Source organism: Poecilia reticulata, linkage group LG21 (genome assembly GCF_000633615.1).
Source record: "Poecilia reticulata strain Guanapo linkage group LG21, Guppy_female_1.0+MT, whole genome shotgun sequence".
NCBI lineage: Eukaryota > Metazoa > Chordata > Actinopteri > Cyprinodontiformes > Poeciliidae > Poecilia > Poecilia reticulata.
In genome coordinates this window covers 1,905,337-1,916,851 of record NC_024351.1, presented here as the reverse complement: position 1 = coordinate 1,916,851, position 11,515 = coordinate 1,905,337, and the positions used below count along the sequence as shown (strand labels likewise).

The window sequence follows — 11,515 nt, the reverse complement described above, 5'->3', positions numbered from 1 at the left end:
TAATCTGGATGAAAGTTATGGTTTCATGGTGCGTTTATGTGCAGAGGAGCCGGTCAGGAAGTTGGACGATCCTGCATAATTCTGGAGTTCAAAGGCAGAAAAATCATGGTAAGTCTGTTTTTCTTGTTATTTCCCGGACAAACTGAAAACCCCAGATTGTAAAACATCTGTTTACCTCCAGCTGGACTGCGGGATCCATCCTGGTCTGGAGGGGATGGACGCTCTGCCCTACATCGACCTGATCGACCCTGCTGAGATCGACCTGCTGCTAATCAGCCAGTGAGTTCAGGAAACCAGCAAACTCTTCTCAGATCTGCAGTAGCGGTGATGTGGATGGGAGATTAGCCAGATTGCTACAGCTCTGTCCTCTTTCAGCTTCCACCTGGACCACTGCGGAGCGCTTCCCTGGTTCCTGCAGAAGACCAGCTTTAAGGGACGTACTTTCATGACACACGCCACCAAGGCCATCTACCGCTGGCTGCTGTCCGACTACGTCAAAGTCAGGTGAGTTCAGGGGCTATCATATAGAAATAACTTGAAATAAGTAAATATACCATTAAATAACTAAACAAATATGTAATATAATTTTAAATAATGAAATTAAGTAAGTTTTTTATGGAAAAAAATTGTTTGAAAATATTTAATATTATTAATATTTCAGATTTTATAATAAAATATATTTTATTATATTTTTGGTGAGGTCATACACTGAAACGTTTGGGAATCTCAGAACTATTTACCTGCTTTCTGTTGGGGTGGGGCGCAGGGAATGCTGATTTTTTGCATTTTAATCGTTCGGGGGGACCAAAGTTGAGTCATGCCCAGGGCACCATTCCTACTAGGACCACCACTGTTTATGTGGACAAACTCGGGCAGTAAAGTGGATTCTGGTTCTTCTAATGGAAATTTAGCATAAAATGAAAGAAAAAGTTTTGGTGGATATTAATCTGGAGGTCTTCTGATCTGACTAAAATAATGATCAGATTGTTTTCCTCTCTCTCAGTAACATCTCAGCAGACGACATGCTGTACACCGAGACGGACCTGGAGGACAGCATGGAGAAGATCGAAACCATCAACTTCCATGAGGTGAAAGAAGTGGCAGGCATCAAGTTCTGGTGTTACCACGCCGGCCACGTTCTGGGCGCCGCCATGTTCATGATCGAGATCGCCGGCGTCAAGGTCCGTCTATAAAAAAATTAAAAGCTGGAGTGAATATGAAGCACTCTGACTAATAGGAGCAGAGATTTTCCTTCTCTAAGTGTTTGTGTTTTGGTGCAGCTGCTGTACACCGGAGACTTCTCCCGGCAGGAGGACAGACACCTGATGGCGGCGGAGATCCCCAGCGTGAAGCCAGATATCCTCATCACAGTGAGTCACCAGACTGAAGCAGCTCCCCTGCAACCCGCCACCAATTAAACTGTTTAAAACCATTTTGAAGCTGTTTTATTTAATCTGTGCCACATTATAGTCCCCCCTAGTGTTGAATGTAGTCCAAAGCTCTGTTAATGATAACTTATATTTTGGTTTTTTGTCACACAAATCGTCATTATAACTAGTAATGAGTCTTTAACATCCTTGTGGAGGAGTTTCGAATGTGGCTGTTTGATTCAGGGATTTTAGATAATTTTCTGTGCAGAAAAAAGGTGAAGCTTCAGGTAGTTTCAGTGACTAACCTGAAACTACCTGAGAATATCTAGAGGCATCATGAAAATGTACCAGAACATTTGAGATGCGCTGACATGTTGTTGTGCGACAGGAGTCGACGTACGGGACCCACATCCATGAGAAACGGGAGGAGAGAGAGGCCCGCTTCTGCAACACGGTGCACGACATCGTGAACCGCGAGGGCCGCTGCCTGATCCCCGTGTTCGCCTTGGGACGAGCCCAAGAGCTGCTGCTCATCCTGGGTGAGTCCGGCTCCATTGCATCCTCTTACCGGACGGTGGTTCTGTAAGTCTGATCGATCTGGATCTGTGTTTGACCCAGATGAGTACTGGCAGAACCACCCGGAGCTCCACGACATTCCCATCTACTACGCCTCGTCTCTGGCCAGGAAGTGCATGGCCGTCTACCAGACCTACATCAACGCCATGAACGACAAGATCCGCAAGGCCATCAACGTCAACAACCCCTTCGTCTTCAAGCACATCAGCAACCTGAAGGTCACTGAGCGCGCTCAGTACGGCGTCCAGCTGCGGCTCGACCAATCACTGATTGTGTTTGCGTCTTTTGTTTTCAGAGCATGGATCATTTTGACGACATCGGCCCCAGCGTGGTGATGGCGTCGCCTGGCATGATGCAGAGCGGACTCTCCAGAGAGCTGTTTGAGAGCTGGTGCACCGACAGGAGGAACGGCGTCATCATCGCCGGGTACTGCGTGGAGGGAACGCTGGCCAAGGTGATCCAGACCCTGAACACAGATCTAGATTCTCGCATCCACCTGAATAATGTGTAGTTGCGTCACTGCCTGCTATTATCAGTTAGCGGCTGTTGGCAGCATTATGTCCACTGAGGTTCAGTTATGCTGTTTTTAATCCACATCAGAGCTCAGATAAAACTCACTGGTTGTAATAACTCACTGACTTCACACCTGCTCACCAAATTAGACGTATAATCAGGTCAAAGGTTTGGCCAAACCAGGAGCTGGTGGTGCAACAGCTCCCTCTTGTGGTGGCTATATGTTGTCATGTCTGACAAAGTGCTGTTGTGTCGCAGCACATCATGACTGAACCTGAGGAGATCACCACCATGTCGGGTCAGAAGCTTCCTCTGAAGATGTCTGTGGACTACATCTCCTTCTCGGCTCACACCGACTACCAGCAGACCAGCGAGTTCATCAGAGCTCTCAAACCTCCCCACGTGGTAATCCGGGCTCCCCGCTCCGTCCAGATCCGAGTCGGGATCAAAACACCGACTGGTCTTCGTTTGGTCCTGCAGATTCTGGTCCACGGCGAGCAGAACGAGATGGCCCGCCTGAAGGCGGCTCTGATCCGGGAGTACGAGGACAATGACGAGGTCCACATCGAGGTCCACAACCCGAGGAACACCGAGGCCGTAACGCTCACCTTCAGAGGAGAGAAGCTGGCGAAGGTCCGTCTCGGCGTGTTTGCGAACACACAATGCAATCCGATGGCGTTTTTTTTAACTCCCAGCATGCCCTGCTGCAGGTGATGGGCGCGCTCGCAGACAAGAAGTGCGCTCAGGGCCAGAGGGTCTCTGGGATCCTGGTCAAGAGGAACTTTAACTACCACATCATGACCCCAACTGACCTCTCCAGTAAGTTACTGTCCAGTCCAATCACAGAGCTGATGCTGCATTCAAGTTGCTCTCAAAACTGGGATTTCAGACTTCCCAGTTGGAAAAATCAACTGGAACGCCCTCCGAAGTCGGATTTCCTACTGGGAAATGAAGAGCAACCCCGACTACTCCAGTTACGATTTGTACGGCCGGTTTGACTTTTCAAAATGGCCGCTCCTCACATCAACAGTAGTAAGATGTGGGCGGGGTTTCACCTGGTGTACCTTCAGCAGTAAGATGTGGGCGGGGTTTCACCTGGTGTACCTTCAGCCTGGCAGGCCACCAGGCTTTACTTTGATCCCCGCCAGGCTAAGCATTGTTTTATTTATTTAATTCTTCTTTAGTGTTTGTTTCAGGCTTTATAGTTGGTGGTTAGTTACTGTTAACCTTTTGTGAACTGAACTTTGAACTAGTTCTTGTTGACTTTGAACTGCCACAGTACTGAACAAACTTTAACTTTTGAGAACGTAAATGCAAACAGCTGGTGTTAAGATGTCAGTAGTACTTCCTGTTCCTTCAGTTTTAGTTGTTCCTGCGGTTCTGTGTCCCTGAATGCATCGCGCCGTGGTGTGTTCATGTTGCTTGGTTCCCTCTCTGTCCAGACTACACGGATCTGTCCGTCGGCATGGTGACCCAGACTCAGGCCATCCCGTTCACCGGACCCATCTCCCTGCTGGTGAGCCAGCTGAGGAACCTGGCAGGTAAACAGAAACTCACCTGAGGTTCTATTCCAGCCTCTTGTAGGGAATTACTCTGCTTCTTTTCTGACTGACAAACATGTTGTCCATGCTTTATACCTGCTTTACTCAGACTGAGGAGGCTAAACCTCACCTGCGGTGTTTTCTGTGCAGGTGATGTGCACCAGGTGGAGAAGGCAGAGAAAATCACAGTGAAGATCTTTGAAAGCATCACGCTGGTTCATGAAGCCGGCATGGTGCTGCTGGAGGTCAGATGGCTAACTTTGTGATGAATACAAACATTTTGTGTTTTAAAGGCTTAAATTTTAATTTGAAGGTCTAAAACATACTTGGTAATATAAAACCTAAGATTGTAATTTTGATAAAAAAAAGAAAAGAAAAGAAAATATGTTATAATTTGGGAATCACTTTACACATTGATATCTGCAGTCAAAATATACAAAAGCAATAAAAATATGGAATGCCAGAAGAGCCAAAAATGGCAATCAGTTTCAGAGTACAAAAAATAAAATTGCTTTTTATTATTTATCTTTGGTTAACATATACTTTACTTGCATTTTTAAAAATGTCAAAAAATTACAAGTCTGGTAAGGAAATACAGGAAATTGTTCAACAATTGTTCATGTATATAAGGAATTATAAATCAATATAATAAATAATGTGTTAAATATGAATTTGAAATTTTTTTTTGAAGTATAAAGTTTTTTTCTGCGTATTAAATCAACTAATTTATTTTTATCTTCATGCTTACTTGCTTATATGAAAAAACAAATATTTAAATTAAAAACACTATTTTTATATTAGTTTCAAATTAGCATTTGAAACCAACATTACTTACATTTAGTAACTAATGTAACTAAATGTACATTAGTTACATTTCTCTAACTAATGTAACATGAAGTTTAATTATTATTTTACAGGTTTCTTTATATCTAAAGGTTTTTCTCTGACAGTGCAGCTGCTTGTTTATGTCAAACGTCCGTTTCCTCCTCAGTGGGTCGCCAACCCGCTCAACGACATGTACGCAGACGCCGTCGCCACTGTGGTTCTGGAGGTCCAGTCCAATCCCAGCGCCCAGAAGTGTCAGTAAACACAACACGACCGCCTGCAGGGGGCGCTCTGGGACTCGGCTGGAGCCTCTGACCTTTGTTTTCTTGTTTTTCAGTCCTGGACAGGAAGGAGGCCTTCGACATGGAGGTGTTTGTGGAGCGTCTGGAGCTCATGATGCAGTGAGTCCACACAAACCGCTGTTTTCAAAATAAAAGCCTGACAACCGGAGCAGCAACCTGATCGCTTTGTGTGTTGCAGTGACATGTTCGGGGACGACTGCGTGAATTTCAAAGACAGCAGGAATTTGTTTGTGACGGTGGACGGCGCCACGGCAACAATCGACCCGGAGACGAGAGTGAGTACAAAGAAAGCGGGCGGAGTCGATGTTTCAATACAGCAGCGCCCTCTTCAGGCTGAGAAGATTTCTGTTTCCTTAAACAAAAGGAGAAAAAATACGGAATGCCAGAAGTGCCAATAAATACATCTGCTTTTTATTACTTCTCCTGGTTAACATATTCAGTCCATACACTCTAAAAAAAATTCTTAGTCGATATCTTTATATAAAATCTACTTTTTTGAACTTTACAACATGTTATGTTATTCCCTCATCAAAAATATTCCTGCAGTGTCGCATTGATTCTTTTGTGCATGTTTGAGATTTTTTTAAATCTCCATGGCAACGTAGCTCCGTCTTCAAGGACACAGCTCCCCCCCCCACACTCAGCTCCTTCAGACTAGCCAGCAGCAATTAGCAAACAGCTGGTGGATCCGCTGAGCTCATTATAGGAGCTGCTGCTCAGAGCAACGCTGGTGAAAACTTTGTTAAAGGGTTAAAGAGGCGCCATGTTGTGATGACTTCCTGAAGGCGGAGCTTCAGAGTCAGTTTTTAAAAAAGAGAGGTCCAATTTGGAGGCGTTAAATTTTGTAGTCAAATTTATTTCAAGTCATATTTGATTTAATATATCAGCATTTTTGTAACAACTGAATTTAATCCTGCAGGCGGTGACGTGTCTGGACGACGAGCCTCTGAGGGAAATGATTGAAGTCGCCGTCCAACGACTCTTTGAGGCCCTCACGCCCGTCTTCTGACAGGCCACGCCCCCTTATCCCAGCAGATTATTTTTTTTACAACACAGCTGTTGTCAGATGTCCGTAACGATTGTTTTTGTACAAAATAAAACAAATTTTGCGAGATTTCTCCAACTAGTCCTACTTTTCTTACAGGAAATTCAGTGTTTAGTTTGACAATTTTTGAAAATAAATCTCATTAATTCCTGTTATTTAAATTTGTTCTGGAACAGGTATATCTTATTAACTAGATTTTTTATTTAAAATGACCTGTTAGATTTCCATAAATGTATTTTTCTTCCAGATTGTCCAGCTCTGACTGTAATCGAGGTGATTATACGACTGAAAGCAATAATATTTATCCATTGGAGGAAACTTACAAAGGTTTCAGACCACATACAAATATTTATACTCATTTCATTATTTTTAATCAACATATTTCTAAAGTGTGTGAAAATACACCTGACATGTATGTGTGTTAGGATTTGTTCTGTTAATTTTTAACACTTTTTTGCATATTTGCCGCAGTTTGCTATTTTTTTCTAATTTTATTTAAACCAAACTCTTGAGCTGAATAAATGTAGATTTTAAAGCTTTTCTATTCATTTCCAAGCTTTTTTGTAAAATGAAAACATGCAGAATGTTTTCTGAACAGTAGTTTTTATTTTTCATGTAAAAGCTGCAGTTTTTGAACATTTAAACAAAAGTAAACATTAAAACAACAGACACAACATCCCAAAAATACTGACAGAGGTGGTTTTAACACTTTAACAGATATTTAAGACAATAAAACAAAATTACAACATTTTATTTTCACCAAAACTGTAAAGTTTGGTCTAATTCTTTGGTTTTAATTTGGATCTGTACAATCTTTTTGTTTCAAACTCAACAGTTTACAGCATATTTAAAAATATCAACCATCTTTAAATTGCTTTCTAAAGTTTTACTGCATTTTATGATTTTTTTTTCTCTAAAGTGAGTTTAATTCGCTTTAAAGAAATACAAACTTTAAAAATCACGAATAAAAAGCACCATCCTGTTAAAGAAAACTTTAACTTTAGTCCCACAAACTGTTTTAAATCTTGTAAAAATAAATATTTTCTGTAAAATATCTCGCAAAACTGTATGAAAATGCTGAATTTTTTTTTCTTTCACATTCATCATGAAAATTAGAAAATATGAATTTTGCAAATGGACTCTTATTTTGAAGAATATTGTTGAGGCGATTTTGAAAGTTTAAAGAAAAAACCTTCACATTTTTTATTTATGAATCTTAGATTTTCTGGTTCAAATTAATTTTGGATCCATTGCTGACATGTAAAGTCAGTAAAATTTAAACATTTTTTTGGTTATTTTTTTTAGATTAGTGTGGTTAAGCGCTAAGCATTATGGGGATTATTAGTCATATTTCTTTTTAAATGATTTAGATAAGAGTAGCTACTTATATCTTTGAGGTTTTTAGTTTTTGTCATAAGTTTCAATGTTTCATTATGTCGACATAAAGCCTCTCGCTTGCTTTTCTTCCCAACAGACTATTCCTGAAGGTCATTTTGTTGTAATTTAGTATTTAATGAAACACTGAATTCATTATCTTGAGATGATGAAACAAGTCATAGCAGTTTGGTTTATGATTTATTTCATTATCTTTAGCCAAATCTTGTGTAAACTTGAACTGCTGCAGTAAGAAGATAAAATCTAGCTCTGCTGTTATAACATCTCTTATTTTTAACATAATTTGAGCTCATTTTGTTTTACAAAAATCATGAAAGTTGACACCTGTTTTGGTCTCATTTTGATAACCAGAATCAGAGAAATATGAGACAAAATAAGTTTTATTTCTGTAAGAATCAAGTTACTGTCTTCCTTACCTCAGTTATTTAGAATGAAATTAAAGACTGCTGCCATTTTGTTTTTACAAACTATGTCAGACTTTTATACGATGGAAAATTCATTCTGATAAGAATCAAAACACAAATGTAATTTTAGCTCACTTTCACGTCTCTCATACTGAGAGGTTTTAAATTTCAGCGGATCCTGGTTTTAAACCCCATCAGGACTTTGTCGTTTTTATTGGAACTGATGACTGGTTGAAATCTTTGCGCTATAATTGTGAAAATATTGGATCTTGAGGCAGAAAAGCAGAGTGGGAAGATGTTAGCATTGTGATGAGATCAGAAAAAAATGGATTTTTATATCAAATAATTAAAAATGATAAAATTTCAATGTATTCTTTCAACCACTGAAGTGCAAAGTTAAAAGTTGTACCTTTTTAGAAGGGAAAATGAGTGACGAACAGAAAAAAGATCAGAAAATTATTTTTAAAATAAACAGGTTATAAATCAGAGAAATATGAGACAAAATAAATTGTCTCATTGAATTGAAAATGGCTTCAGTGTGTTACCTGAGACAGCTGGAGGTGAGTTCAGGGATCAGCTTTAAGGAACAGATGAGGGGCAACAGCGCCCCCTGGCAGCGTCTCTCAGCACTGAGTCTCCTTGCTGTCGATCTGATGTTGCCTCTGAAGTCTGAACAGCTTCGACTTGTCGCTGCGTCTCATCGGGTTTCTCTCCGTCAGGTCCTCAAATGAACGGCGAGTAGCTCCAGCTGGGCGCCCGAACGCCTCATGCAGCTCCTCCTCGTCCAGGTGGGAGTCCAGGCTGGGGTTCTCCAAGATGGTGGCCATGTGGGGCGCATCCAGAGGCGGGGATGTGTGGCTCGAGGCGGGGGCGGCGCTGAAGACCGGCGGGGTGCTGGCAAGCTGCGGGCTGATCGGTGGGAGCCGCACAGGGGCGGGCGGGAAGTTTAGAGGCTTGAAGATCCGGACAGAAGCAGAATCAAGGCTGCTCAGGAGCTCGGCATTCTGGGAAAGAAAAGGACAGTCAGTGTGGTGATGACTAGACTGGAACCTGCTGTCAACCTTCAATTATCTGAAAGTAAACAGAAGGAATTCAAAGGACAGTGGTCCGGCACCGCTAGCTAAAACGTTAGTTATGCAAACCCCAAGTCATTAACATTAGTTCCACTGACGCTAAAGTGCTACCAGCATGGTATTTAGTAGAAAACACTGCTAACATTGCTAGCATTGTTAAATTCAACCACAATTCAACCATGTTGCTACTGTTCATGCTAAACATTTCCAAAGTTGGCTCAAGAACTAAGTGGAAAATTAGCTCCACTATTAGCAGAAGTGTGCCCACCACTGCAAAAGTATTTGTAAAGTATTTCTTTCTAAAGGATCTGTTCAGCCAAATACCTCCCCAATCTGAAGTTTAACATAGACGAAGCTGCAACACCTTAAGAAACTTCTTTGGTTGTTTTCTCTGACGTTCCTGTGGCTTCTGCAGCTGTAAGGCTCTTCGACCAAATCTCAGTGAAACCTGACCAAACAGTCCATTGAAACGCCTCAAACTAAAGCAGGGTTTATCTTTACCCTGAAGGGATCACCAAGTCTGAAGCTGATTAAAAACCTTGGCTCAGAGTTAGTAAGAGCTTCCTCTGACACTTTCAGCCCCTTCTCCATTGTGAAGTCTCACTGTAGCTGTTTATTCTCCGGTTTGAGTTTAGCCTCTGTTAGCAGCATGTTCCTCAGTATGTGGGTGTGAAAAAAGGCAGGAACATGTAGGGGAAGCTGTGGTTGACACTCAGATGACGTCATGTTGTGCATCTACTCTTGAGGCCAGTTTCTCAGAAATCTCTTGGTACATTTGCACGTTGTTGATTGTCCCGTTGAGTTGAAGGTATGCATGCTCTTCTGCCACAACTGATGAAAAGGTTGGACCTCAAGGAAGTGATTTGCAGCTACTACAGTCTCATCATAGGTTGAAAATGGTGGTTAAGATGTTGTTGATGTAAATCCACTGGTCAATCAACAAATGCAGGCTGCTGCCAATAAAATTTCTTGGCTTCAAGCTAAATTTGACTTGTACCATTGGGTGGAAGTGGTTCCAAATTGGAGATGTTGGCTGTAAAGAGGATGGCAGAAATGCCAATTACAGGCAACTGCAGCTGGTGAGCAGGAGTTTCTGACCTTCAACTAATGCTGACTGGATTCTCCTAAGGCAAAGGTTAACCAAACGCCAGTGATTATCAGTTTATGTCTTGCCAAAGAACAATGCCATCATCAACCAGACTGTTTATTGATCTATTAAGCTGTTGCACCTCATCCCTACATGCTGTTATCTGCGGCATGGCTGAGGAAGCTCATACTCACGCTGGAGAAGAATAGAGACTTGGTGGTCTCTTCATACTGTCTATCCATCTTCTTGTCCTGGAAGTACAGAAAGCAGATCAAAGTTACGGCTTTCAGGGAGAAAAAATCCCAGAGAGGCATCTGTGAGGGGTGACACCGACCACACAGTGGACCAGGATGCTGAAAGGAACCCAGAAGAGGAGCGAGAACGCCACCACCGAGCCCACGATGTTATCAGCCAGGAACTTTCTGAACGTGTTGATGTCGAGTTTATCGATGAAGTCCCACAGACGTTCCACCACATCCTGCACCTGCTTCATGCACTTCCCCTGTACAGACAGGAATGGCTCGTTCAGTTTAAGCCTTTATGGTTGATCTGAAGCCTTAAGGGTCCCCAACTCTTTGCTTTGTGTTCAGGGGGATTCAGTAGATACCTTTTCCATTTTGGGCTTCTGGTTGTTGAGGTTGAGGAACAATCATGAGGTTAAACCAACGGGGACTCTTTCAGGTCCAGTTTGATGTGTGGCTGTAACTCCTGTTTCTAACCCAGTGATCATCCTTCCCTTCATCTCTGAATGGCCACTAGAACTAAGACTCATAGAAAACCAGGGCCCTTCTTTATCTTCCTAAAGGAACATTGGTTAGACCAGCTACAGACCTTCGAGTCAGACTGAAAGTACCCCTTTTGGCCCTATGGTTTTGGTAACTTGCACTACTTATAGCGGTCATCCAGACCGTAAGCAAGGAACTCTTCTTCTTGTTGTTTCAACTATGATGGTGCATTGCCGACACTAAATGGTCATGAGGGTTTGACTCACCGCTCCGTCGCAGAAGCCCACGGTGCAAGGTTTGCCTTTCCGCAAATACACAAAGTCGCCTATCACGTCGACGAAGGGGCTGCAGACTCCGTTGCTCCCCCGGCAGCAGACTTTACAGGACGAATTTGTTTCTGGGAAGAAACCAGAAAGTTCGGTTAGACCCGAAGGTTCACAAGGAAGACAACTTCAGCTTGGAGAAAAAACAAGTTAGTGTTTCTCACTTCTCATCAGAGAACCAGAACCGCTCTTGAACCCATGACACTCCCCATTAGGACCGCTCTCGAACCCATGACACGCTCCATTAGAACCGCTCTCGAACCCATGACACGCCCCATTAGAACCGCTCTCGAACCCATGACACGCCCCATTAGAACCGCTCTCGAACCCATGACA

The 11,515-nt window shown here is 42.5% G+C and overlaps 2 protein-coding genes across 3 annotated transcripts in view; one reads left to right on the top strand and one right to left on the bottom strand.

The window, feature by feature from the left end:
* The window catches only part of cpsf3 (cleavage and polyadenylation specific factor 3), a 6,909-nt gene extending 664 nt beyond the window's left edge, over positions 1-6,245 (top strand). The window contains exons 2-18 of the mRNA XM_008397116.1: positions 45-108; positions 182-279; positions 376-504; positions 1,004-1,181; positions 1,281-1,370; positions 1,759-1,909; positions 1,989-2,164; positions 2,242-2,400; positions 2,718-2,864; positions 2,940-3,092; positions 3,170-3,278; positions 3,902-4,000; positions 4,151-4,245; positions 4,992-5,079; positions 5,163-5,226; positions 5,306-5,402; positions 6,047-6,245. Of these exons, the coding sequence (XP_008395338.1) occupies positions 45-108; positions 182-279; positions 376-504; positions 1,004-1,181; positions 1,281-1,370; positions 1,759-1,909; positions 1,989-2,164; positions 2,242-2,400; positions 2,718-2,864; positions 2,940-3,092; positions 3,170-3,278; positions 3,902-4,000; positions 4,151-4,245; positions 4,992-5,079; positions 5,163-5,226; positions 5,306-5,402; positions 6,047-6,136 (1,987 nt within the window). The 3' untranslated portion in view covers positions 6,137-6,245. The remainder of the gene's footprint in view (positions 1-44; positions 109-181; positions 280-375; positions 505-1,003; positions 1,182-1,280; positions 1,371-1,758; positions 1,910-1,988; positions 2,165-2,241; positions 2,401-2,717; positions 2,865-2,939; positions 3,093-3,169; positions 3,279-3,901; positions 4,001-4,150; positions 4,246-4,991; positions 5,080-5,162; positions 5,227-5,305; positions 5,403-6,046) is intronic.
* A 1,281-nt stretch (positions 6,246-7,526) lies between these two features.
* Positions 7,527-11,515, bottom strand: part of adam17b (ADAM metallopeptidase domain 17b) — a 9,029-nt gene continuing 5,040 nt past the window's right edge. Inside the window, exons 15-18 of one of the 2 annotated variants that reach the window (XM_008397117.2) lie at positions 11,123-11,253; positions 10,466-10,633; positions 10,326-10,382; positions 7,527-8,975 (exon numbers count right to left, since the gene is read on the bottom strand). In XM_008397117.2, coding sequence (XP_008395339.1) covers positions 8,595-8,975; positions 10,326-10,382; positions 10,466-10,633; positions 11,123-11,253 — 737 coding nt within the window. In that variant the 3' untranslated portion in view covers positions 7,527-8,594. The remainder of the gene's footprint in view (positions 8,976-10,325; positions 10,383-10,465; positions 10,634-11,122; positions 11,254-11,515) is intronic. The other variant, XM_008397120.2, reaches the window with a different exon arrangement.